This window comes from Alternaria hordeiaustralica, assembly GCF_023758085.1.
Source record: "Alternaria hordeiaustralica strain BMP 2776 chromosome Unknown scaffold_8, whole genome shotgun sequence".
Lineage (NCBI taxonomy): Eukaryota > Fungi > Ascomycota > Dothideomycetes > Pleosporales > Pleosporaceae > Alternaria > Alternaria hordeiaustralica.
The window spans coordinates 1062916-1088342 of record NW_026056780.1 but is presented as its reverse complement, the minus strand read 5'-3'; the positions used below and the strand labels follow the sequence as shown (position 1 = coordinate 1088342).

At 52.6% G+C, this 25427-nt stretch overlaps 6 protein-coding genes across 6 annotated transcripts; 3 read left to right on the top strand and 3 right to left on the bottom strand.

Moving 5' to 3' along the window:
- Positions 1 to 157: 157 nt before the first annotated feature.
- Positions 158 to 2431, top strand: J4E84_005216 (uncharacterized protein; the record flags this gene model as incomplete). The annotated part of the gene is made up of 2 exons (XM_049387813.1): positions 158 to 161; positions 189 to 2431. 2 exons carry the CDS (start codon positions 158 to 160, stop codon positions 2429 to 2431), a joined length of 2247 nt encoding a protein of 748 aa, XP_049244791.1.
- Positions 2432 to 6113: 3682 nt separating this feature from the next.
- On the bottom strand, positions 6114 to 8054 carry J4E84_005215 (uncharacterized protein; the record flags this gene model as incomplete). The annotated part of the gene is made up of 1 exon (XM_049387812.1): positions 6114 to 8054. One exon carries the CDS (start codon positions 8052 to 8054, stop codon positions 6114 to 6116), a length of 1941 nt encoding a protein of 646 aa, XP_049244790.1.
- A 688-nt stretch (positions 8055 to 8742) lies between these two features.
- On the bottom strand, positions 8743 to 9761 carry J4E84_005214 (uncharacterized protein; the record flags this gene model as incomplete). The annotated part of the gene is made up of 2 exons (XM_049387811.1): positions 8743 to 9682; positions 9754 to 9761. The coding sequence occupies 2 exons, from the start codon at positions 9759 to 9761 to the stop codon at positions 8743 to 8745; spliced, it is 948 nt and encodes a 315-aa protein (XP_049244789.1).
- A 2373-nt stretch (positions 9762 to 12134) lies between these two features.
- MIP1 (DNA-directed DNA polymerase gamma mip1) lies at positions 12135 to 15665 on the bottom strand (the record flags this gene model as incomplete). The annotated part of the gene is made up of 1 exon (XM_049387810.1): positions 12135 to 15665. One exon carries the CDS (start codon positions 15663 to 15665, stop codon positions 12135 to 12137), a length of 3531 nt encoding a protein of 1176 aa, XP_049244788.1.
- A 1726-nt stretch (positions 15666 to 17391) lies between these two features.
- J4E84_005212 (uncharacterized protein) lies at positions 17392 to 18321 on the top strand (the record flags this gene model as incomplete). Its single annotated transcript, XM_049387809.1, has 1 exon — positions 17392 to 18321. One exon carries the CDS (start codon positions 17392 to 17394, stop codon positions 18319 to 18321), a length of 930 nt encoding a protein of 309 aa, XP_049244787.1.
- A 4363-nt stretch (positions 18322 to 22684) lies between these two features.
- On the top strand, positions 22685 to 23953 carry J4E84_005211 (uncharacterized protein; the record flags this gene model as incomplete). Its single annotated transcript, XM_049387808.1, has 2 exons — positions 22685 to 22692; positions 22921 to 23953. 2 exons carry the CDS (start codon positions 22685 to 22687, stop codon positions 23951 to 23953), a joined length of 1041 nt encoding a protein of 346 aa, XP_049244786.1.
- Positions 23954 to 25427: the final 1474 nt, after the last annotated feature.

The following is a 25427-nucleotide window of genomic DNA, read 5'->3' as shown; positions in this document are numbered from 1 at the left end:
GTACAAGCAAGGAACTTCCATTGTCATCAGTTGGCTCGTGTCTTTCGATTCGTCAGCTACAACTAAAACACGATCAAGCCAGGAGCAACAAGATCAGTCACACGCAGCCGGGTTGACGGTGCGCGAGATCGCTGAACGCGCTCGCCAGGCCGCAAGCATGGGTAAGAAGCCACCCGTGGACATTCAAGCGGCTTTCAAGAACGTCATATTAAATCGCAGCAAGTTGACCAGGTACTACGAGGCGCTGCCATCTTCCACGCAAGAAGTTCAAGAGTCGACTGAACGTCATAAGATCTTCAACGAGACCTTGGCTGAAGCATGTGCGTTGCTCATGCCAAAAGTCAGGCAGAAGAAGAAGGCCACAAAGGGCGCGCTGAGCGCGTCATCCGACGCATTCCCTCCCGCTTCTACGAACAGCTTCGAGGCGCTGATTGGACTGATAGAAGCCGAGAAAGATCATGACGGATCCGCATCTCAATACTGGCAAGACAGCCTGCCAAGAACTAGTCCCAAACGATCCGCGATTGTAGAAGACCCCATCGAGGATGCGATTGCTATCCAAACCCACCTCACAGAATACCAGGCCATTGTGGACACTACGAATGCCATTTGGAGGTCGTTTGCTCGCGGCGACACATCTCTCGCAGCCGCCGGATGGTTGACGAACATGGCTCAGCACTTCATGAGACGGTTGAAATGTCACGCGAGCAAGGACGTCACTATTCAGCAGGGCGTGTTTAGTGAGATTGGGGACTGTGGTAGTCTACGGCTAGACATCACTGCGGACGAATTGACATCGACAAAATTTAGCGAATCTGTAACGTCTTCATCCTTTGTCGAGCTAACTCATGGCACTGGTCTAATCTGGCCCTTCAGACTTCTGAACACTTTTGCAGAAACAAAACAAGTCCCGCGGTCTTTCGAGAACGAGCGGCGTCGTTTCCAAGACTTCTTTCGCAACCCGTCTGAGGAGCGCAGTGTCAAAGAGGATTTCGTCGGGGCAGTCACCGAGTTCGCATCGCGCGATGGATCTCAGCTCTCCCAAGAGGATCGCCAAGTAGCAGGCGAAAGGATTTGCGCCGACCGTTACGACTATGAGCGCATGCTGCTCGGATCTATAGTCAAGAGTATTTCTCTACACCCCGCCTATCAAGCGTACCAACTCGATCCGGATTCAAACAAAGCGCAAAATGCCTCGCCCCGATGGGCGTATATCAGGCAAGGACATCTACAACACCCCTCAGCGCTTCCTCTTGTCGCTGAATCTTCGAAGAAGGTGACTTGGTTCTCGGAATTGGTAGCAACGCACATGCTACTGGAAAGCGGGCGTAGCTTTCTGCACGAATGCGAGAGATTAGGAAAGACGCCGTCGAACTGCCGCATCATTGTACTAAGCCGAGCGAACGAAGTGCTTCGCGCGATAGCAGAGCTGCAGCAACATCAAAATCTGACAGGGGACACCATCGAGCTACTCAAGATGAACCTGGAGAAGTTCCTTGCTGTCAAGACGTTCGACCTTTATTCTCAATCACCTTGGGTCACGGGAAGTTACATGTCCGCTATATCTGACTTTACGCTCTACTGTGGCCTTGCGGTTCTCAACGAGCAGAAAATGTTCGGCGCTATAATGCATCTTTACAACATGCTACGGCAAATCGATGCTGGATGCCCCCAGATACCAGTATTGGAACATCTCCAAAGTTTGTTCAAGACAGTGGTTTTCCCGGGAAAGCAAGAACCTCGAGAGAAGTTTCTGAACACCTTTGAGATCCATTGTGGTGCGAGGTTCGTGAAGAAGTTAACGAAGGACTTCACAGAGTTGACCACAACCCCAAAGAAAGTACCCCAGCAAGTCGCTGGCGAACGAAACAAGATCCGATTTAGTACCATGGAACTCTCCGCGCAAGACAGCTTTCACAATGTTTACATACCCACTCCCGAGCTTTGGGTCAAACTCACGGGCGACCCTAATGTAATTCGACGGCTTGATAGGGACAAACGCAAGACCGATATCCAGACTTCGTATCCGCCATCGGAACTCATCCGTCGCGCGCAAGACGTCATCGAACCGGAATACGAGGGAGCCTTCCCAATAGCTCGGCTGAATTGTTTTGCGGTTTACGGTCTTTGCAGGGCCATACTGTTCGAGGTCGCCACTCGCTTCGGGGAGTGTGGGCCTACGTTATTCGACCCGTTAACTCATGCGTTAGACTCGTGTGGATATCTCGAGATACACAGTGATAGCATCGACTCGGCGTTACTTTGCGTTCGTCTAACGATGTCCGATGTCGACTTGAAGTTACGTGGTCGCAATGACCGGATGGCAGACAAGAGGTTCCGTGAAATACGCTCGGTGGCCATGACGCGAGACGCAATCGTGAAGGTGTGCGAGGGGAGGAAGCTTGAGGACTTCCTGTGGCAGAACTACTGAGTGGAGGCTTGAGTTTGAAATTGGCGCAACCTTCAGCTGGTACTATTTTCTCAGCACGTGAGCACGAGGATTTATATGAAGGGCTGTGCCCTCCCTTCAGTTCGCAGGTAGTGTTTGGATGCAAATGAATGCCTCCAAGGCGAGTTCGTCAGGCACGGCACATGCCACGAGCTTGTTGATTCATCGGAGCCGAGGTTTTGATGACTGCTATAGTGAATGCCGATGAACCGTGTAAGAACAAGTGCTCACGACCTAGATTTGTTGTTGAGTCGTTGTTAAGTTATTGTTGAGACTGGGGGTGGCGAGGGCAGGTTAATTCTCGGTAGATTCGTCTAGAAGGCCGGGGATGCGCCGCAGTGCCGATCTCAAAGCAGGGTCTCTGCGGCTCTTTGCGAGATAGAGCCGGGGGGAACTCGGAGAGCCTCATTGTCAGTCGCCATTCGATCGCGATACGTATAATGCATCATCTTCAAGACTTCTCAGCATGAGTGCAGGCCGCGTGATGCAAGGGCCATGCCTTCCTCAAAAAGTGACATTACCCCAGACTTCACATTTGCTATTTCCGCACCCGACCCACTCACGTGCTGGCGGCCAAGCCTATCTCGACCTGGCACATCCCTGCACGGATCGCTCACCGCCCCTAAATTTTCTGCTCGCGCCATCTCCGGCCTCGCCTCCTTTCCCTTCAGCCCTGTCAACTCCTTCCCTAGGCCCACTTTCTTTATATAAACCGTGTTCCGTGTCTGTGTCCTCTTTCCCCGGATTCACTCGAAACCACGCACGTTCACTTTCTACGTTTTCAAGAGGGCTTTCTGCGACGACGACTGCAATCGTTTGTTTATACGTGTCAGTACTGAGATTACTCACGTCGCCACTTGTCGCTACATAAACTCGGTTTCCTCGATAACATATCCTCAAACCTCAACTACATCAACAACATGTTCGCACGTATCGCCACCCGCGTCCCCATAACCGCTGCCTTCGCCGGCAAGCGCATCGCACCCGCCACCATCCGCGCCAACTCCTCCAGCTCAACCAGCAGCGCAGCCCGCGTCATGGAGATGGCTGCGCAGGCCGAGCGCCCAAGTACGTCATGCAAAGGAAGCATCAAAAATGAAATAATCATACTAAAGTTTGTGACAGCTGGCGCCGAAGCCGCCGTCCCCGTCATGTGGGCCGCCTGCGGTGTCCTCACCTACGCCGCGTGGAACCGCATGAGCGAGCGCAGCGCGGGCGAGAACGTTGAGAAGCTGCTCATTGTTTAAGCGATGTTCGACGAATTACACACTTCTGCGATACCCCGACACCTTCTTCCTCTTCTTCGTCGACGAGCGATCGGTCCGACGATGACGGTCATTACCTATACATGCGACTGCTGTTTGGCATAGACGTATAGACCGCGTGTAACATAGCATGGCATTTGCGTGCGCGTGTTTGGTTTGCGGCACATAGATCGTGTCATTTTTTCTTTTGATGGACTGAATACTGGCACGGCATGGATATGTCTGGTTTGAACTTGGGGGCTGCGGCCAAGGACTTGGATAATGGTCGACGGCGTTCGACTTTGCGCATCAATGCAACTTGGGCTCCAGAGCTCTTTCTTCACATCATTCTCCGCCAGGTGATTTTTGGAATCGCGTATCTTCACCCATGACCATTCAACCTTTGGCACACTCGAACATGACGTTCTTAAACCTTTCTTTTGAAAATCAATCTCAAAAGGCGCACCGCGCTTGTCTGCACCGGGTCGCCTTTTTGTTCGCACCCCCACATCATCGCATTGGCGAAATATTGTTTTGGTCGCTCGCCATTGCCGTTTTGCTGCCACACTGCACTGGACATGTCCTTTTGGACAAGACTTTTGCGCATCATTTGCTTGCACTTCGCTTTGGAGGCGAATGAAATCAAGAAGTTTCTTCCACCATCTCCGATTATGAGATGTGCCGCGGAGAAAGAGACGGACATCCATAGCTCAGTCAAGCATTTTGGTTTTCCGATAACACAATGCGGCATAGAGTGCAGCGGTCGATCATGCCCTCTGAGTGTGACATTTTGAAAAGCGAGCAGCGCCATCAGGCTTTTCCCTTCTATCTTGGATCGCGTTTCAAAGAGACAGGAGGCCGACGCAGGACATGAACCCGAAGGACTAATCGTTTTGGAGAATGCACTCTGGGAGTGGTGTGATGAAGACGAGAAGGACAGGCTGGAAAAGAGGTTTATATACCCGCATTCCCGAGCAACACTGACATGAGTTGAGATCCTGCATAATTTGATACCAAGGTGGAGTAAGCGTTCCCAAACGCCATGGGTATCCACGTGTGTACTTTGAACAAAAGCCGAGCTTCGACTCGGCCACATATAGCTGATGATCTGATTTTTTTTGTAGAGTCAGGTTTGCGACAAAGCCCCAGAAAACAAAGACATCGAACCTCGTCTCCATGTATTTTGGTGAAAAGTAGAGTTCGTGTGTGTATAAGCAGAAAGCGAGGTGAAGATGGTGTTGAGTTTATATACACGCACTCCGAAGCAGTGCTCTCATACACGTGCCTGTTGCGTTTTTGATAAAGCAATCACGAGACAGCGCAATGAAGGCATGAAGCACTGGGCGTCGACTTTGAACAAAACCTCAAGGCCTGCGTTGCTACATCATATGTGAGTTTAGTGCTTTTGGGTGAATCTAGATTTGCGACGAAGGCGCGGAGAACGCAGACATAGGTTCACTGGCTTCTCTTTTTGGTAAACAACCTGGGTATTGTGTGGATAAGAGGGAAGCCTGTGAGAACCGCGTGCGCTTAATATATCCGCACACTTGGGCAGTACTGCTATGACTTTATCAGGATGCAAATCTAGATAACAGTATCTGAGCTCGCGCTGTACAGACTCCGCTTCGTGCTTCGCACATTTAGTACACGTTGGGACTTTTTAGTCGGATCAAACTTGGAGTTGAGACACGGAAGGCAGAGACATGTCGAGTTCCTCCGGCGCTTTTCGCAAAAAGGAGTTTTGCTATGGAAGTGAAGAGAGAACGTTGCACGGAGAACGAAGGTTTTATACTCGCGCAGGCCATCCACTGAACTACATCAGCCCTTTCTTGTCGTTATTTCGGACAAAGAAAGATATATTGACGGTAAGATTCGTGACACAAAGGTTTCATGATGCAACGAACGTTGATGTCGTCGTCGCCATCTGCAGCTGATGTTTGAGTCCCTTCTAACATACCTGTATTTCCAGAGAGGATATGACGTCACAACACAGCACAGCAACCGCGTCGATTTACCGCTACTCTTATTCCGTGGGAGGTGTTTCGAAACGTCAGATGCGTATAACAACAGTCTCGCTGTCTCTGAGATCACAATGTTAGTTTTCCGTTCATCACGCATCCCTCATATCTGTGCTTGACCCTTGATTGTTGCTACGAACTCCAAAGTCCAGGCCTTTTGTATACCATGAACTACCTCCTTCCCATCGTGAGTGGGTCATCTTGCATTGCTGCGTGAAATACCCTTTGCCTCCATGTGCGAACTACCGACGCACCCCTCGCACAAGAAGGAAACTGAACAGATCTGCAGACTGCATCGAGGCAAAAGCTTGAAGAGTAGGTGTCCCAACGCCAACGTAGACTCCTGGGTGGTCACTATTTTCTTCTTATATGAGGTGGAGGTGTGTTCCTGCGTGAGCGAACCTATCCCGGAGGAGCCTGGAGCTGCTTGAGCTTGGCGATTTCCTCCTCTCTCGCGAGGACCACGACGTACGACGCGTCGATAGCCTTCTCCAGGGTAGTGTAATAGTCACGCGCGTCTCCAAGAACACCACGGAGATGCAAAACCTGCTGCTGGGCTTCCATCGCATCGGACGATCGCTCTTTGATGACGTTCTCGAGGTTCTTGCCTTTGTCGATGAGCCAGTATGCCAAGGTCGTGGCGTTCTTCTTGTTCACGTCGTACGACAAGTATGTCGCGTCAAAGAGAAACATCTGCAGGTCTTCCTCTTTGTGGAGTAGCGACTGGAAGCGGTGCAGGCGGCCGAACACCCTGCCTGCCACCCATCGGAGGAGCTGGCCGTAGCTGAAGTGAAGATCGTACTCGGTAGACTCTTTGATCGCAAGCTGGTGCTCTGCGAACTCCTCTTTGAACCAATAATCGAAATCTCTACGCCGCTGTAACAGTGCTTCCTCGGAGCTCCAGGGATCGACGGCTGGGAACTTGTACATCGGATCTTGCACAGTGGTACAACGGCAGGCGAGACAAGTGATGTGGTCGATCTCGGCAGCCAGCAGCTGTAGTTGAGCAGCGGTGCTCTTCTTGGCAGTTTCGCGCTGCGCGTCGAGCGCTTTCTGCAGAACGTCCAGACGCTCGGCGACAAAATGCTCGGCATCCACGGCAATGACGGGATCGTCTTCCTCGTAAGTGAGAGGCCAGTCTTCATCAGCCGTAGAGAGATCCGCAGCATCAAACGCATCACTCACAAACATGTAAAGGCTGGCCCGTAGCCGGAGCATGACATCCGTTCGCGCGTCTGTAAGGCCCACGTCCGCCTCGATCTGTTCATGAGGTAGGGCCTGGAATAGGTCATGAACCTCGGTCGTCCACTCTTTGAGTTGCTGGATGGTATGTTTCGGAGTGAGCGATGGGAGTGACTTGGCATGTGGATAAAGGTTCTTGTACGATCTCTGGATCATGTCCCGCAATATCTGTTCGCTCTCAATCCTTCTCGTCTGGATATCTGCGTCACGCTTCTCAGCCGCTTGTGTGATTCGCTTCTTCTCTTGCTCACTCCATTGAAGAGTCGAAGCCGCGTCGCCGGAGAGAACTGGAAGAGCAACACTGAGTTCATCGACGGTATAGCCACCAATTGAGTGTTCGACAATCCCGATAGCTTCTGTCAAGAGGCTGTCAAACATATCCTTTTGGTGTTCAGTAGTGTCCTTGAAGCTGGCTTGAGCTTTTTCGCCAAGCTCCTGGACCCGCCCAGCAATGCCGTGAACTGGCAACTGAACCCCTAGTTGGGTGGGTGCAAGATTAACCGCCGGGGTAACCTGACTCTCCCACTGTACGAGTTCCTGCTCTTTCTTCTCTTGAGACCTCTTGACGTGATCGGTAATCTCTTTAACTTGCTCACGTCCAGGTGCCTTGGTCAGTTTGAATCCCAGAGCATCCGCCATGACTTCCACTCTCTTCTCGAATTCTTCGATCTTTGCAAGCGCCGCGGTATGCTTGGTGGACACGTCGGTAAGAACCTCTTTGGCGTATTCGGCAGGCGCGAGGCTCTGGTTGACCTGGACCTGGAAAGGAGCCGCGTTCAAGACCAGAGCGTTCATGACGGCGTCATTTGCCGTGTCGCGAGCTTCGAAAGCAGCGGTAACGCCCTGGACGAGCGTATTCAGTTGTTCGGTGGCGGGGGTGTCTGTATTGATCGGGATGTGAAGCGCCTTCGAAGCGTGTATCAGGCTCTCGCACATACGCTTCTTCTCTTCGTCGACACCGGTTTGCCTGGCAGTGACCGCCTCAAGGTACGTCGAGAGCATCGTCTTCACGTCAGAGCCCGTAATCGGCTTGATGTCGTCGAACACCTTGAGGGCGTCCTCCAGTAAATGGCACAGCTCGCCGTCATTGGGGTCCGTCATTGTCGATCCTGCGCTTCGGTAAGTGATGGGGTGTGCGACAGGAGCGAGGACTTGAGGGGTGATGAGAGATGTGAGAAGCGTGCGAGGAAGCGGCGAAGGGAGAACACTCGTGGCAGTCACGCTAGTGACTCCGGGCAAGCACGCGAAGAACGTTTCAGAACCCGTTCAATCCAATCATAGTTGCAGTGTTGTCGCGTCGGGGTAATACGACACTCAATTATATCTCTTCAAACTGCTAGTGTAGATATGTATTCTTAGATGGCGATGAGGTATCTTCATTTTCGCGATCGCTAGAAGTCTTGATATATGAGCAGAAGAATATCGGCTCGGGAGCAATGCGCTTCATAAGAGAAATATAGGCTACAGGACGTGTGAGAATCTTCGAATGGCTATCGTAGTTGTTGAAAGGGAAGGTCATAAAGGAAAGGTCGATTCGTTTTACTATAGTTTCGAGTGGCAGGGCATCACAAGAACTTTATACCTAGAAGTGTCATTCATCTATCTTCATAAGTGGCCGTGAAATGCTCGTAACACCATCAAGCGTGTAAGTACACCCGTCAGCTCCCGCACCGACATCATGGACAACGCAAAACAGTGATCACACCAGCCCCGCGGCTTCCTTCGTCTTGTCCTCCACACATTTCTCAAACTGCCTGAGTCGCCCAAGGTGCTCGGGAGGATGCTACTCTCACTGCTCGACATCAATGCGGTCTTTGCTTAATTGAAGTCGAATGTATTCGAACATCTCTTGACGCTCGACTTCAGATCGGTAAAGCAATTCCAGGATTGACATACTGGTACCGGCTTGGCTGATCGTAAAGCCGCCAGCGAAGTAGTACGCGCGGGCGAGGCGACTAAGTAGCATCTGGCCAACAGGACCTAAAGAAACGTCGACGATGAGAGCGATAGTGAAGTGGTGCATCTTCACAGTAGAGATGTCTTTCCAGCTCTCAAGAATGTATTTGGTGAACAAGAACAGCCAACTTGTACCTGATCGACCGTTCCCATATTTCCGCTCATCCTTTAAGCCTTTGGTTGCGTAGCCGACGTCCTGGAGGAAGGGGATGTGTGTCTTGTTCTCCTTTTCAGCCTGGTCTGCAAGACGAGTGAGAGTGCGGGAAAAGCGTTGTAGCACACGCTTCTTTTCAGGGTCGACGTCGCCATTGCTGCCCTCGATGAAATGACGCCGTCCACTGATGGTGTAACGGATATGCCAGGCGGCCTCGCACGCCACCCTGTCGATCGCATAGGCCTCGTCCGCGGCGGTGTCAGAGCTATCTTGATTCGCGTACTGCATGGCGATCGAAGCAAGACGGCGCGCCTCATCGATGAGAAGTGCCTCTTCGTTGATACCGACTGTCATCTGTCGCAGGTAGATGGCGTGCATGCCGTCGGGACGTTCCTCGTACTTTTGCAGCATCTTGCGTAGGTCGGCATCGCCCTTGACCGCGGCGTTCACGTCTCCACGACAAATGGCTTTGAGTATCGCCGGCTCGACAGTAGGCAAGATCTCGTCGCAGTACATGATCCAGTGCTCGAGGGAGCATTTCTTGATGTACCAGTTGTTGGTGAGGTTCTCGTCATGGTACGTGGCTCGGATCAGAGGCAGCCATCCATATTCGTCGAGACTCAAGGCGAGCTTGGAGTACTTGGAGTGATCAACCTAGGTGAGCGTACCGTGTCAGTTCCTTTCCCACACAGCTCCATATTGGAGTTCTCACATGTTCTTGGGCCCTCTCTTCCCACTCGCCAAAGGGTATTTCGAATGCGGCGCTCATCTTTATCCTTGCGTCGTGGTCGGCGACCAGATGGGCGATAGAAGTGTGTGACGGGAAGCAGACGGCGCAGGCGAGGGAGTAATAGCCAGGAAGGAGCTAACAACAAACAATCTTGGTAGTCACGCTAGCGACTGCACGCGTCCAGGCAGGCGCGCGAAGAGATTTTCGGAACCCGTGACATCACTGAGTGAAAGGGCAGGAGCGTCCCACCACCCTATTTTTGTCCATCTTGTCTCGTTCGTCAGCCAGCTTGCCGGAATCAGTGCTGTCGTCGTCACCCGCAGCCGCGAAAAGTTAACTGCTTCAAAAGGCTAAGGCTTCGCGCTGCATCAATATTTGCCGTGGCAATTTGAGAGTATACGGTGATACGAGAGAGTCTTGCAACATGGAAAGCTGCTTCGGCATGTTTGGAAGGGCCCACACAAGACACCCAACTCCATGACTTCTTTGGCTTCTAACTTCCGGAGTTCTCCATACGCCGGGAGATGACGTATATAATCGCGCTTTGTATTATGGAAAGAATATATGGCTGAGCGGGAAGACGCTATCGGAGGGTCGAGAAGCTCTTATGATGTTATGAAGACATCAAAAGAGTGGCCAAGAAACATCAGATGGTTTCGTTCGTGTTTTGAGAGAGAGGGAGCGGAGAAACGACACCATAGCACTTGTCTCCATTGTTTTTGGTAACTAACCACGGTGTACGAGGATATCCTGGTCGTCATCTCACTTAGCAACGAGAAGCTAAAGGCCTCAACAAACGAACGCCATGAGATAACTGACAGATGTTTTGATATCGAAAGAATACTGCGGGGAATGCAGAAAGTCGCAATCATAGAAAGTCGAGAACTGATTTTTGGAAGACCGCGCGAAGCCGGCTCATAGTAGTGTCCGATGGCGATTTTGGATATTCGTCAAGTATGGAAAATGTTGTAACAGTCTCGGACCCTTTGCTCAGTGTATGTAGTTGGAAAATCATCGAGGCGGGATGCCATACTGAGCTACTGGCGCTGTTTTTGGAAGACGATACCATAGACGTCGATCAAGCTGACTTTGTAGACGAGGATGACGTCACAGCAAAGTTGCATACGCATAACACGATCGAAGACCACATTTTTTGAAGACCGAGAGAAGGCCGCCAACTTCATGGGTCTTTCGAAAAGTCGTTTTGGTGTTTTTCCAAAGTGAGGAGAGAATTAAGGGCATTCTTCGTGCGCTGTGAGCAATATATAGGGTGTCTCGAAACGAGCTGCTTCAAAAGCAACTCAGGTGATTCCATGTTGCGCTGCGCTTGCCGCGGCGAACAGCGCAAAGAACATGAGAAGCCCGTACGGAAGTTTTGGAAACCGAGGGAAGAACACTCACTCCATGAAAGTGTCGTTGGGAAATTTCGGTAGTTTGTAGAGGAGAAAAGAAGTGTAGAAGTATAATCCACGCATTGTGTGACATTTATAGGGCTCCCAACAAAAACCAGTGCCACATCGCGACGACGACATGGGTCTTGTAGGCAGTAGCCAGGACTCCCACATCGCCTTTTCATGCAACGCGCTTTCACTGGGCATAGGGCGTAGAACATACATGGATAGTAATAATCTTTGAGGCATGCGCATTGCAGGCCGAGGCGCACATATCAAACTCTTGCATTGCAATTTTGGATAACCAAAAACATATGTGTATCTCAAAGGACATCCTGGTTCCAATTTCGAAAGTGTAAGTGAATGCCAGCATACTCCTGGCCGTCCTATGGTTTTCGGAAAGGCGGGCGGTTGAAGTCATGTCGTCGTCAGGCCTAAAGTTTTGGGAGGTTGAGAGCACGCGAGCAGGCGGACACATCACCTCGAAAACGTAGAGTTTTGGGGAAGACCAGAACCAGGAAACATGACATCCTTCATGGTTCTTTTTAGAAGTCGATGTCGAAACCAGAAGGGAAGGCGAGCACATGCTCCATTTCATCTATAATTTTGGAAAAGCCAGACCAGCAGAGTCATGTGAGGTGGCTGTGTGCATTTTAGTAAATAAAGAACGGAAGGTATTGAAGTAGAGAAGAACGACGGCTCGGAAGACGGCCTTTTATACCCCCCTCAGTCACGCGACTGCGAAATGGGGTCGGAATCGGAAGAACGCCAATCCAAATGTGCATTTGTAGAAGGAACGATGCGCCGAACCTATGCAAGTAAACCAGACGTCGCGCCGCCCCTCCGCCCATGATAGCCGTATTACCCAACCCATGCGTGAAGTTTTGCTGTACATACATTTTACAAGAAACATACAAGAAACATATCTCATCTCGCGCATTCACTCCATTTTAAACCCTCGCGCTCCTCACCGAACTCCTCGGATGCTGCCCATAACCATAGCCAGTGTTGGGCCACCACTCGCTTCCAGTGCCAACTTTACCTTTGGCTTTTGTGCTCGCATTCGCGCGCTTGTACACCTCGCGCCAGGGGTCATGAGCGCTCGATTGCTTGGTCATTTTTTCAAACTGCTTGATCTCCTTCTGGATCTCGCGATTCTCTTGCTCTATATCTGAGACTTCGTTGCCAGCCGTACTACCACTCTTGCTCTTACTTGAAGTCTTGCTGGTGCGCGGTGCGGGTGTTGCGCGGAGGGGTCTGAGGATATCGCGGAGTTCCTGGTCGGAGGAGGAGATCTGCGCTTTGAGATACGCCATTGCTGTTGGGTCGCCGACTGCGTCGCCGCGCGAAAGGGTCGTCATAATCGGCGTGCGGGGTGTAAAAGCGTGGGTGTACTTCTCCGGTGTTGGCATGTCGGCTTCCTTTGGAACATGCTGGGGATCGAGACGCGCCTCCTCGCCCTTCTCCAACAACGCCATGATATCCAGACTCTCACCATGCGGAATCTTCTCCTTGTTGCTGGGTGTGATGCAATCCATGTCCACCTCTTTGCGCAAGACGTGATCGATGTCGACAGCGGAGAAGTAGGCGCATGATTGGGGGAGTTCGTTGATGCCCATCTGCTGACTGAACATTGCGCGCGTCCATACGTTGGCCACCTGGAGCGCCATCGCTGCTTTGTATCTGTCTTCTTCTTTGACGAGGTAGCGGATTTCGTCGTGGACTGTGATGGAGAGGCGAGCGTCGAGGCCGTATCGGCGGGTGAGGTAGTCCATGGAGACGATTAGAAGATGGAGGTAGTCGACGCCGGAAGATTGAATTGCCCAGTTGATTCGACTTGTCATGAATCCGCCCTTTGATAGATACCGCCGTTGCAGGGCTTCGGTGATGGCGGCGCCGAGGACGGGCGTGCGAGGTCGTTCCTGCTCAGCAAAGTCTTCCAACTTGTTGAAGACGAAAGACTCAGTACCACCACGCCAAAAGGCTCGTTCATGGAGTTGCTTTCGGTTAGTCTTCTTTCCCTTGGTGTTCTTGTAGAGATCGTCTGCTGTTTTCGAAGTCTGCTCGTCCGACAAGGAAGGGTTGAACTGGCGAAGGAGAGTAGACGCGAACTTCAGTCCGGCGCCATAGATACGTCCGTAGTTGAACACCTTGGCGTCGTTACGCGAAATGCCCAGGATGGCGGCGGTCCGAGAATGCAAATCTGTCCCTGCTGCCTTGGTACCCTCCAACGTCATGAAGCCGACTGCGTTACCGCCGTGGAGTTTGAACGTCGCATCGCCAATCAAGCTGGCGATCCACAGCTCCTGTGAGTCGACATCTGCTCCAACGAAGCAGTACCCCTGAGGAGCTCTTACCATGGACTTCAACTCTGACCCAACGCGGTTCTTCTTCGCGTTACTAGCCGTGAGCCAGGTATTCTCGACCGATCTCCGCGTGACGGTGCCCATTGGTATGATCTGTGGAAGGATGAAGCCGACCTTCTTCCCAGCGCCTTTACCGGATGCAGATACGAGTTTCGGCGGATTAGGTACCTCCTTGTTGTAGACGACCATCTGATTCGTGATTCTCTCCCTCGCGCTGATCCAGTACGAACAAGACGCGTTCATCTCCAGTGCTTCCTTGGCATACGCATACTCTGATCCCAGCTTCCCCTTCTCGAAATACTGCAGATAGCCCTTGGCAAGTGGGTTGGCGCATCTTGCGAGCGGTCCATCTTTGTGTGGAATCTTGTAGTAGACATACTGGCTGTCATCCCGCAGCTTCAGGTTCTCTTCCTCAGACATGTCCAAGACCTTCAAGCCCTTGTCGTCGTAGGCAAAGGCTTCGTCTGCGGGCACCTTGTACGTCCACCCATGTATGTCCGACCACACCAGAGGATTCCCATCCCATGCCAGCTTCAACAAAATCGGCGTGATGCGTGTTCGTACGGTAAGAGCCATCGGGGCGTCGTTCTTCGCAAACAAATCCTTGTACCACTTTGGCATACCAGGCTTCTTCTGGCGGGCTGCTGGTCTCGGCGGATCGCCCTTCTTCTTCCCCTTGACCATCTTGACCTCCTGCCCTGACCAGTCCAACTGACTCAGCCAGGGATCGTTCTCATACACCTCTGGCTGATCTTTGACCTCCAACGCCTTCTCCGTCAACGCCACTAGTCGCTCCTTCACAGCATCGTCGAGCTGTTTGTATGTCGCTTCGGCGTTGTTGATGTACGCATCCCACGTCTCGTTGACAGGTAAAATCTCGGCAGCCAGAAATCGCAATGCGGCAAAACTAACAGGATGCGGACATGTTTCGAGGAACAACGGAAAGACCTTTTGATACACACGATGCGTGATTTCTACATCAGCAGCACAGTAGGAGAGCAGTTCGTCAAGCATATCATTGACGACCGCACGGTCTTTGTCGCCAAAGTACTCCCTCTGCGCCTTGTCGAGTGTGATGTTGCAGTGGAACTTGGCCACATCCCGTAGTGAGTTGATGGCGCTCCTTCCCATCCACAGCTCTTCCTCGGTCGGGCCCGCCAGGACTGTGGAAAGGCCAGCGTTCTCCTCTGACGTGGCTGCTTTGTCTTGTTCCTCCTGATCCTTCCTGTTCTTCATCCACGACGGGCGTTGGCGCGAGCACATGCCGTTGGAGGCCACATGCAGGGACATGGTATCGACGAACGCGTTTTTCGACTGCGCAATATTGTACTCTTCCGCTATCCTAGCTCTGTCGTATCCAATGTTGTGTCCGACGACGACGCGGGGGACTGAGGTGTCGCCCAGTGGGATGAGGTGACGATCTGACTTGGTCTCGCCCAGCAGCCACGGCGATAACCAAGCATACCAGGCGGTAGGACTAGCGGCACATGCCATGCAGGCGAACGACGTCACTTTATACATGACTTCGGTGTCGAATGTGAGCATCGTCTCGTCGGGCGCATCGACTGCCTCGGTGGTGCCGTCGCTGTTGTACTTGGTCCAGCCGCTCCGTCGCACCCACTTCGTTGGTTTTGGTGGAGGGTTCGCCCATGCCAGCTTCTTCGCCATGCTCAGGTAGGGTTCCGCCGTGTCCATGCCCAGCTTGTAGAAGTGCTCATCGAGACTAGTCCCTTGTAGCTCCGGCAGGTCGAAGCCAACCGGCGGCGTCTGGTCCTGGTTCTTGCCGAGCAAGTCATGGCGGCTGAGGTGGTCCTGCGACAGTGCGACGAGTTCGGGAGGTGGTTGGGTGCTTGCGCCGGGGAAGACCTGCGAGTGGATGTGCGAGGAAAGATGCTGAACACCGATGGGACTGAAGCGGGCTTCCGAGGGCACTGACAAAGAGGCATTGGCTGTCGCACCGCTCAGACTGCCCCTTGCATTACTACCGTCCGCATCCGGAGATTGTGTAGACTGCACTGTGGCGAGACATCGTTTGGCGTTGGCGAAATGCGATTGCGCATGGACGGGTCGCGGGCGGGCGGCGTGGGCGGCAAGGGAGCGACATGAGCAGCGCATCGTCAGACTGGAATGCGGCGGTCACTGCATGGCGTCGGAGGGTTGAATCGTTGTAGTTGAGGTTGCCATTCGGTGTCGTCATGTTCAGTGTCTAGTTCACCCGCAGACTCTTGGCGCGGTGCAGTTCCCCTCAGCCCTACGCGATGCATGATATAGCACGCCCGAGCCGAATGGCGGCCGCTGCTTTTGCGTCACCAAGCCCCCGGGACTGCGACACCATGCCCAGACCAGCAGCTGCTCAGATGGTGAAGGAGCACGTTGCCCTTCCTGACCTGCCCGCCCCCTCGGCCTGCGCTCGCCACCATGTCGGCCGACCGCTCTCACAGGGACGACGATGACATAACCCACCCACTCGACGACGCCAACTTGGACACCCCCGATAGCCACCACCACAACCACTACTCCCCCGAAGCCTTCGACTTTGGCGAGCTCTTCGGCCACTACAGCGCCCCCGCCGACGACGCCCAGTTCGACGACGTCTACCGCGCCCCGCCCATGCCCTACTCCACCGGCTTCTTCGATCACATCCTCAATCCAGCCGGGCTCGACCACGGACGCTATTCACCTTTTGCTTGGCGCCCGTACAGCCCATTCACCGGAGACATGCCGCCCGCCACACGCGCACGGCCTGACCGTCTCGCAAATGGCTACGTCGACCTCACAAGCGCCCCCGAGTCACCGCCGCGGAGGAGGAAGCCGCAGTCGCCCACCCCGGGCCCCTCAGCAAAGCGCCAGAAGCGGGACGACGGATCAGCTGCTGAAGTCAAGCAGCAGAGCGCCGAGCCCGAGAAGATCGAAGAGCTCGACTTGACGGAGCAGAAGACGCCGCTGCAAGAGGCCCTGCAAAAACAACGCGAGGATGCTGTCAAGGCGCAGGCAAAGCCAGAGGAGACTGTCACCACCTTCAACTCGTTCAACTGCGTCATCTGCATGGACAACCCTACAGATCTTACGGCTACTGCGTGTGGTGAGTACAATCCTTACCGTCTCAAGTGTTTCACTAATTGTTCAGGCCACCTCTTCTGCCACACCTGCCTCATGGAAGCCCTCATCGCTGGCGAGAACCGCACCGGGCCTCACGAAACGAAGCGCTCCCAGTGTCCCGTCTGCCGAAAGACCATCAGCCGGAATAAAGCGACGGACGTCATACCTCTACTACTGAAGAAGGGTCTGGCCACACAGCCGAGGAAGAAAGTGGTTGCACCCGCTGCAGCACCCGCACCCAAGGTAGCTTGAGCACTTGATTGAGCACTTGGATTTTGCGATGCATTTTTTGCTTCACTTGGCTTTGTTCATGGAATAAGATGCTAAGCCCTCCTAGCCAGTCAAGACAGCCAAGAAACAACCTCAACGCCTCCCTCGAACCACGACGCGTCGTAAGAGACGAGACGACGACGTAGAGTGGGTGTGAGACGGTGGAGTGGATATCACGGGAGGAGGATGATACGGGCTGTGAGAGAATGGGGGCTGTGATGAGGAACTGAAGCTGGTCATGTTCAGGTAACCCACCATCGCGACTTCCTCGCCAGCGTATCGATAGGCCGGCTGTCTACGGACTGAAAACGCACTAGCGCCATCACGATGACGTACTTCAATAGCTTGTACTACCAGATTACAGAAGAAGAAGGAATGGAAACCCACCAGGTACTCCCGTCATTTTTCAACACAGCCCTTCTACTCCTTCCGATTTCATCTCATCTCGCATTTAATTCATACCCGACCCAACATGTCAGACCCCAAAAACACCTCCTCCATCGCCATCCTCGGCGCCGGCGATGTAGGCGCCACAATCGCATACAGCCTCATCATGAACCCCGTCGCCGGTGACATCTTACTCGTCGACCCCAAAGAAGAAGTCAGAGACGCTCAAGTCGCCGACCTGTCTGATGCCACCTTCCACGGCAACACCAGCACCCGCATAAGAGCAGGCACACACAAAGAGGCGGGACAATGCGATATCGTCGTGATCGCCGCTGGTGCAAAGCAGAAGAAGGGCGAGAGCAGGACTGATCTAATCGGCCGCAACAAGTCCATTCTTGAATCCGCAATCTCAGACATGAAGCCGTTCCGCGAGGACACTGTACTTCTGCTAGTTGCAAACCCAGTCGACGTTCTCACCTACTTTGCGCAACAATACTCCGGTCTACCCAAATCGCAAGTTATCGGCAGCGGCACTTTCCTGGACTCTGCGCGCCTTCGCGGTATCCTCGCGTCCAAGGCGGAAGTCGCAGCCTCCAGCATCGAAGCGTACGTCTTGGGGGAGCATGGTGAGAGTCAGTTCGTCGCCTGGAGTCTTGCTTCCATCGGCGGCGTTCCGTTGTCTGCTGCGTTATCGTCAAAGCAATCGAGCGCGTTGGATAAAGACGCCATCGCCGAAGAAACGAAGAACAAAGCCACTTCCATCATCGAGAACAAGGGCGCCACGAACTACGGTATTGGCGGCGTTGCAGCATCGATATGTAAATCCATCATCTTTGATGAGAAGATCGTGCGGCCAGTTAGTACGTATCAGGAGGATCTGGGTGTGTGCTTGAGTATGCCGGTTGTGCTGGGCAGGAAGGGCGTGGTGAGGGCGGTGCAGATGCCATTGGATAAGGAAGAGAGGGAGAAGTTGGAGGGGAGTGCGAAGGCACTGAAGGAAGTCATCGAGGCGTGATGCTTGTAGAATCTGGTGCGAGGTGGGTGATGCATGTAGTGGGATGATGAGATGGCTGTCGAATGTGTCAGCCATCCGATCTTTCTAGCCGGAAAGCATGTATAAAAGGCGGGCTTTCCTCTCCTCTCTTCTTCTTTCTTATCATCCACTTCAAAACGTCTTTCTCCAAAAGTTGTATCTGCTTCCTCTATGTCTGCGTCTTCTGCGCTCCTTCTTTCTACCAAAATGACGAAAGAGGAGTTCCTATGTTCTTTCCGAAAGCTCTTTTTTTTCCAAAACTTCAGTCGAGCAAGCGCATCGCCTCTTCGCCTCTTCGCGCTGATGTTCACCAAAATTTGTACAAGAGCCGAGCATGTTCCTCTCGGAAGACTCCTCTTTCCCAAAACAAACCTCAAGACCGCGCATGTCTACCGAAGCCTACCGCCTACAACACCATGTCTCCGGGCTTTTGGTACGTTTTGCAACCCATGTATCTGCCTGGACCCATTTTGAAATCGGACATATGGCGTATATAAGCCACCTTTTGACTCCTTTCTTCCTCTCTTCATCGAGCCCACGGTGCTTCTTCCAAAAACCATGGGATTTCAGTGCATGGTCGGTGCCTCCTCCGGTCTTCCGCATTCCAAAATACCAGCGACAGAAACGATGTTCGCCGCTTCTCCATCCAGAACGACATACTCGAAATTGGTTCATTCTGGTAGATACCCCTGAAAGACTACCAAGACCTTTGCATGTGCCGCGAACAGATCACAGGATCGAAAACATGACTGTTGTCTTCCGCCTTCTTCGACACGTAACGGCTTCAGCGGCTCGAAAGCTCGATTCGATCTATTCATGTGGTTGTTCTCTCGAAAGATTACGATATCGTGCTCATGGCTTTGGCGTCGAGCGATCGTCCAAAACTCCCGAACATGAATGCATGGTGTCTGCTGGCGCCTTAGCCGCTGTGCCATTTCCGTGTTAGCGCGTCATTGCGGTATAAATCACACCTTCTTCGCCGTACCTCCTCTTCTTCATCACACTCCACTACTCCTTTCTCCAAAAATTGTGACTGCAAGCTCGTATGTGGGCTTCTCCCTGGTCTTTCAAAAAGTGAAATTGCACCGTGCACATGGTCGCTCTTCTTTGGCTGCTCGCTCTCCAATCTCGATCGATTCGGCACACTCCAAAGATGTCTAGCCGCTAGGACACGTGGGCTGCTTCTCCGAAAACCCCATCTACTTTATCAGACACCATTCGTTCCCGAAATCGATAGCAGAGAATTTGATGAGTGCGGTGCTTCCTCCTCTCTAAAATCCGCGCGAATACAAATGGATACCGTTGTTCGGCGGCGTCAATTGTTCCCTCTCCAAAAGTGTCGAAACTCGAGTTTATGAGAAGAGAAGAGAAGAGTCAAAGCTTGACTTTGGCGCGTCTGGGCAGCTACATGAAGCTTAACATCTCCTGCTTCCCTCTTCTTGATCATACGTCGCTTCCTTGCTACCCCAAAGAAAGAGTGCCGCTGCACATGTGCGCTCCTTCTTTTTCTCAAAAGCTCCGAGTACTATGATATGTGTTCTGCTCTCCTCTGGCTTTTTGAAAGACTGCAGCTTCAAAACAGAAAGTACAAGAAATGATGACTTCGTCTCTGTCACGTTATAGCCTGGAGGTATGCGCAGTCATTTCGAGCGACATTTATAAGATTACGAGTGTACGAATGCCTCAAGGGTTCATGATACGTCGAAGATACATGATTACGTAGGCGCATGTAGGGGATTCAGTATGCTGTAGAAGCGTTCATCAGCGTGAATGAGTGCGCGGAAGCGGGGTAGCGGCCAGATGGCTAATCAGGAAGTTTTACAATCCTCCAAATCCAGCTGCGCTCTCCACGTAGGCATACTCGTCAATGGACTGACAATCGAAGTTGCGATACTGGGTCTGGCAGATGGAGAAGTCGCATGGCGCTCGATAAGCAGTCCTGGTGCGGCCAGTCGATGTACATGATCTTAAATACTCCGCAATCGAAAGCATGTGTGCGGGCGCGTGCTTGGTCGCCTGCATAGCTGGCAGCACCAGGTGCGATGGTCAGTCGCTGTGAACGAAGTGCTTGGTACGGGCCTGCACTCAGTGGTCGGATGCAATAGTGGGTATGGCCGCGAGGAATACTGTGACACCGATAGCACACTAGGCGGACTAGAGGACGTGGGCCGTGCACAAAGTGAAGGTGAGAAAGATCAGATACGGCGAGAATATTCGCTCCCCAGCCCGCGCAGAAATTTTATTGCCAAACAACGACATCCGCGCGCACTGCGTATTCAACTCCAGTGTACCGTTCTCTCCGCCGACATGAAGGATGGTTTTCGACATCGTCTGCGTCGCTGGTACCGCGAGAAGCGCACCACGTTCTCATCAAGCTCCAAGACCACACCCAGGTTAGTCGCTCATCGACCCCGTTTCTATTTCGCAGTTGCTAACACATCGTATAGCTCAAAGATGCCTTCAACATCGCGAAACGATGCGCCCGCCAAGAGCACATCCCCTCTGCTCCTACTGCCTGGCGAGCTACGCAACCGCATATACGAGTACGCACTTCAGACCGACGACGAGTTGAAGTTCGACAGCGGTGTGAGGTCCTATGAGGGTGTGTCTAGCGACGACGGATTTGACGGCCACAACATCCCACGCTTCATCCCCTGCGGAGCCTACCGCTCAGAATGCAAAGACCACCTCAATCAGCTGAAATTGACCTGTCGCCAGTTGTACAAGGAGACCGCGGGGCTGGAGCTCCAAGTTAATCGAGTGCATTTTTTTACCCACTGGAGTGATAAATTCGGGCCCGGACACCTTTTCCTGACTTTCATCCGGAACTGCGCAGCGACTAAACGGGGACGTTTCCGTGACATTTGCCTCTGGTCAAGCAGTCATAGACAGGTGCCAAAGCTCAGCCAGTCGCTGGAACCCAAAGATGTCATGTTCGAGCTGGCCGAATACTGCCGGCAGCATCCTCAAGTCAACATCAGCTATGCCGTCCCGTACTTGGACACGAATGACTTGTGGATAGACGTCGTGGCGCAGGGCTTGTTTCTCAGCTTAGTGATAGGTGGAGAGGATCTACGTTCGGTAGCAACCATCGCCCACAATAGCGCACTCGATGATATGGAGACTGCAGAGTTTTTCAAGGACGCAAGCGGCGCTGCGATACTTCGCGTATCGAACCTGAAATTTCGGTTTGACATAGCGGAAATTAGGAACATCGAATCCTTTCAAAGGGAACTTGCGACCGCGCCCTGGCTTGATGCTAGGGTATGTCTTGAGTTGGCGACGAAGTGGATAAAGGAGGGTATCTGAAAGGAAAAGGCCGAACGGGTCTGCTGGCTACATTGAGACGAAAACATGCAAAGTAGGTATTCCAACATCAACGTAGCCTCTGGGTCTTTCAGGATTCTTTGCTCGAACGAGGAGTTGGCGCTGTTGTTCTGGGGATGCGTGGAAGGACGGCGGTGCGGAGATTGAGATCCCGACAAGCTTGGGATGAGGATCGAAGCTTGGCACGCTAGTGTTGGCGGCAGCGGGTTTCCGAACCTCTACGCGTGTCCACATCCTCACGATCACATAGAAAGAACGTTGAACAACACCTTTGTGCCCTTTCGCCTCATGCAACCCTGAACGCAGTGTCTAATTCACACTCACGGTCTCAAAGCATGCAAAAGATGGGTCGCCACCGGGTCGCAGCGGCCTGACTCACAAGATCAGGCGTTCACATGCTTACGCGACAGTTCCTTCTTTCTCTCACTATTTGCAGTAAACCTCCAGAACCCATGCACTGAGCATCGACATCATGCGCATCGGTCTTTTTCACGTTCTTGCTGCCACTCGCATGCCACCATGAAGTTTCGCAATACGCAGCATCACCAAGCACCCGCTCGCACGCGTCTTCGATTCGCGTCCCCCCTCTCACAGCATAACACCCGGTTCACAATATCCCGGCAGCGGAGCCTTTGAGCATCAAGCTCACATTGAAAACGACGATGGGAGTTCTTTGTGACTCTGCTTAACCTCCTCGGCCGAGCATGTCGATGTTATCCACATGATCGGGTGTACTTCGGTTCCCGAGATCTACTCACAGTGTGCTATGGACATGTCAAGTATTCATCGGCAGTTCCATGACCCACCACCGCCTGCATCGATGTCAATGTCGCATGTACAGATATATAGGGTCTCAAAGCTTATGAGGTGGAGAGCTTCACATTCCTTTCACAATTCACAGCAATGGCAGACCAACCCTTCAAAGTTATTGTGATTGGCGGAGGACCAACCGGACTGACAGCTGCTCATGCACTGCATCTAGCCAACATCGACTTTGTCGTTCTGGAACGAAGGGACGATGTCATCGTTGATGTTGGCGCCAGTCTCATTCTTGGAGCTCATGCGATGCGGATAATGCAACAACTCGGTCTGCTTGACAAGCTGCTTTCAATCGGACAGAGAGTTTTGAATAATAAGTCCTTCACTAAGGATGGCAAGAAGTTCGCAGACGGCACGTCCGTCCAGATCGTCAAAGACAAGTAAATCCTGCCCATTGGTCCAACCCATCTTTGATCATCCACTTACTCAGCACAGCTTCGGCCTCGAGCCAATCGCATTCCATCGCGCCGAACTCGTACAAGCCCTGCTCGAAGGCCTTCCCGAGGAAGCAAGGAAGAAATACCATGTTGGCCAGAAAGTGGTCAACATCGCAACAACCGAAACCGGCGTCGTAGTCACCTGCGCGAACGGCACCACGTTCACCGGATCCATGGTACTTGGCGCCGACGGAGTGCACAGTCAAACGCGCAAGATCATGCACAAGCTCTCAGCAGAAGACCGCTTCTCAGCCTGCCGCAACCCGGAACCGCCGTTCTCCGCCCACTACCGTTGTCTATGGTCCAATACACCACGGCCATGCGCGGCTGGCCTGGGAAACAACACACAGGGCAAGGATCGCTCCCTAATGTGGATCACCGGCCGTGAACGCGCTTGGTTGTTGCTGTATGAAAAGCTGCCAGAACCGACCCAGGAGCCGAAGCGATATACAAAGGAGGAAATGGATGACTTCGCCGCTAGCTTCGCAGACTGGCCTGTCAATGATGACCTGAAGGTCAAAGACATCTACGATAGCTCGACCGCAGGCATGTCAAATTTGGACGAAGGCGTACTTGAGCATTGGAGTTTGGGGCGTATTGTGCTCGCGGGCGACGCATGTCACAAGTTCACACCAAATGCAGGCCTCGGATTTACCAACGGCATTCAAGACGTCGCATTGCTTTGCAATTTACTACACAATGCGACAAAGTCAAGTGCAGGTCCTGATATTGGCTTCGACGAACTCGAACAAATCTTCCAGGAATACCAATCTTCGCGGAAAGAGCCAACTGCGTTCGACTTTGGGGTCTCGGCTGCCGCAACTCGCAGCCACGCCTGGGCTACTCCAATCTACTGGTTCGTGGGCAGGTTCATCTATCCACTTTACGCTTTCCAATGGCTCTTGATGAAGTATGTTGTCGCTCCGCGCATGAAGCAAAGTAGGGTGTTGGACTACGTCTTCGGCGAGGACCGCATCCAAGGCCGTATTCCATGGGCCTATCCTATCCACACAAAAAGTAAGGAGCTGTAAAGGTATTCTATTTGTTGTGGCATTAGTTAATAGTAATGACATTCGATGTTCTTCAGCTTCGATGACAGTGAGTGATCGACGGCCTTGCACAAGCTCTTCGTGGATGACCGGATAAATACGCGTCAGAACCCACCGTCTCACACCACAAAAGCTGAGCAAGCCAGCAAAACCCACCGAATCGAGCCAGGAATTCACGATCTCGAACTAACACGTCATAGATCCACGGGTAAATAAGCATTTGCGCGCCGGCCCTTGCGGTTGGCAAAGCTTGAGTCCATATTGTACGGCGGGGCATACTACATTCTTCCTGTCTAAGCTGAATCTCAAGGTTAGCTCAGTATGTCGCAGGCAGAATGCTCAGACGTCCACCGTCGGTAAGTAAGACATTCCCGTTCACATAACCTCCAGCTCTACTAGTGAGGAAAAGTATTGCGCCCGCCATGTCCTTGATGTTGCCAGCTCTTTGATCGGGTATGAAGTCCCTCGGCCACGTTTCCTGGCTGAGCATGCCCGCGGTCATCTCACTGGGGTATACTGTCGGACTTTAGTAAGCAGAAGGCATGAGGAAGGGGATGCTTCGACTTACGACCAGGCGCAAGCACATTCGAGCGGATATCGTAAGGCACCAACGTCGTCGCCAATGCCTTCATGATATGTACTGCCGCCGACTTAGAACCAGCATACGCATAGCCCGCCATCGGTACGCGGTTGAAAGCACCCGCACTGCTGATACAGATGACTTGACTCTTCTGCTCAATGTTGCCGGCTTTATTGCCTTTGTCGAGTAGCTCAAGAAACGCAACGACCGTGAAGAAAGCCGATGTAGTGTTTACCGCAAAGGTTTGCGTGAATTCGTCCATATCCCAATTCCATAAGTGATCACGGAATTCGGTGATTGATGCGCCCTTTTCCAACCCTTTGAGTGTTGGACCTTGAATGCCGGAGTTTGCGACAACAAGATTGACGTAGCCGGATTTGGCGGCGATGTGGTCGACTGCTGCGGAGAGATCGGATTTGGATGTCACATCGGTCTTGAAGTAGTGGATGTTTCCATGCTTCTAAAATAACGCGTCAGCATAGTCTAAAACGTCGCTTGACGAGCATACCGCTGTGCTGGCTGCCTGCTTCAGCACTTCCTCTCGGCGACCCAGGATGTACACAATCGCACCATTCGCCTCGAGTGCTTGCGCTATCATCAATCCGATACCTATTCATGAATTAATAACCCTGCATGTAGGAAAGACCTCTTCCTTACCTGTTCCTCCGCCCGTGACTACAGCCACTAGCCCCTTCACATTGAACAAGATACTCGGGTCGAGATCAGCCATCATGTAAAGATGGTGTTCTCACAGCTGTTCCAAGCTCTCCCTTATGTATGCGGTACTGTTATAGCGAGAATGCGCGAGGTACGGACGGAGATACCGAAGCTGCGCGAGTTGACAGCGACGCGTTGAAGCTTACGGGTTGAGGCTTA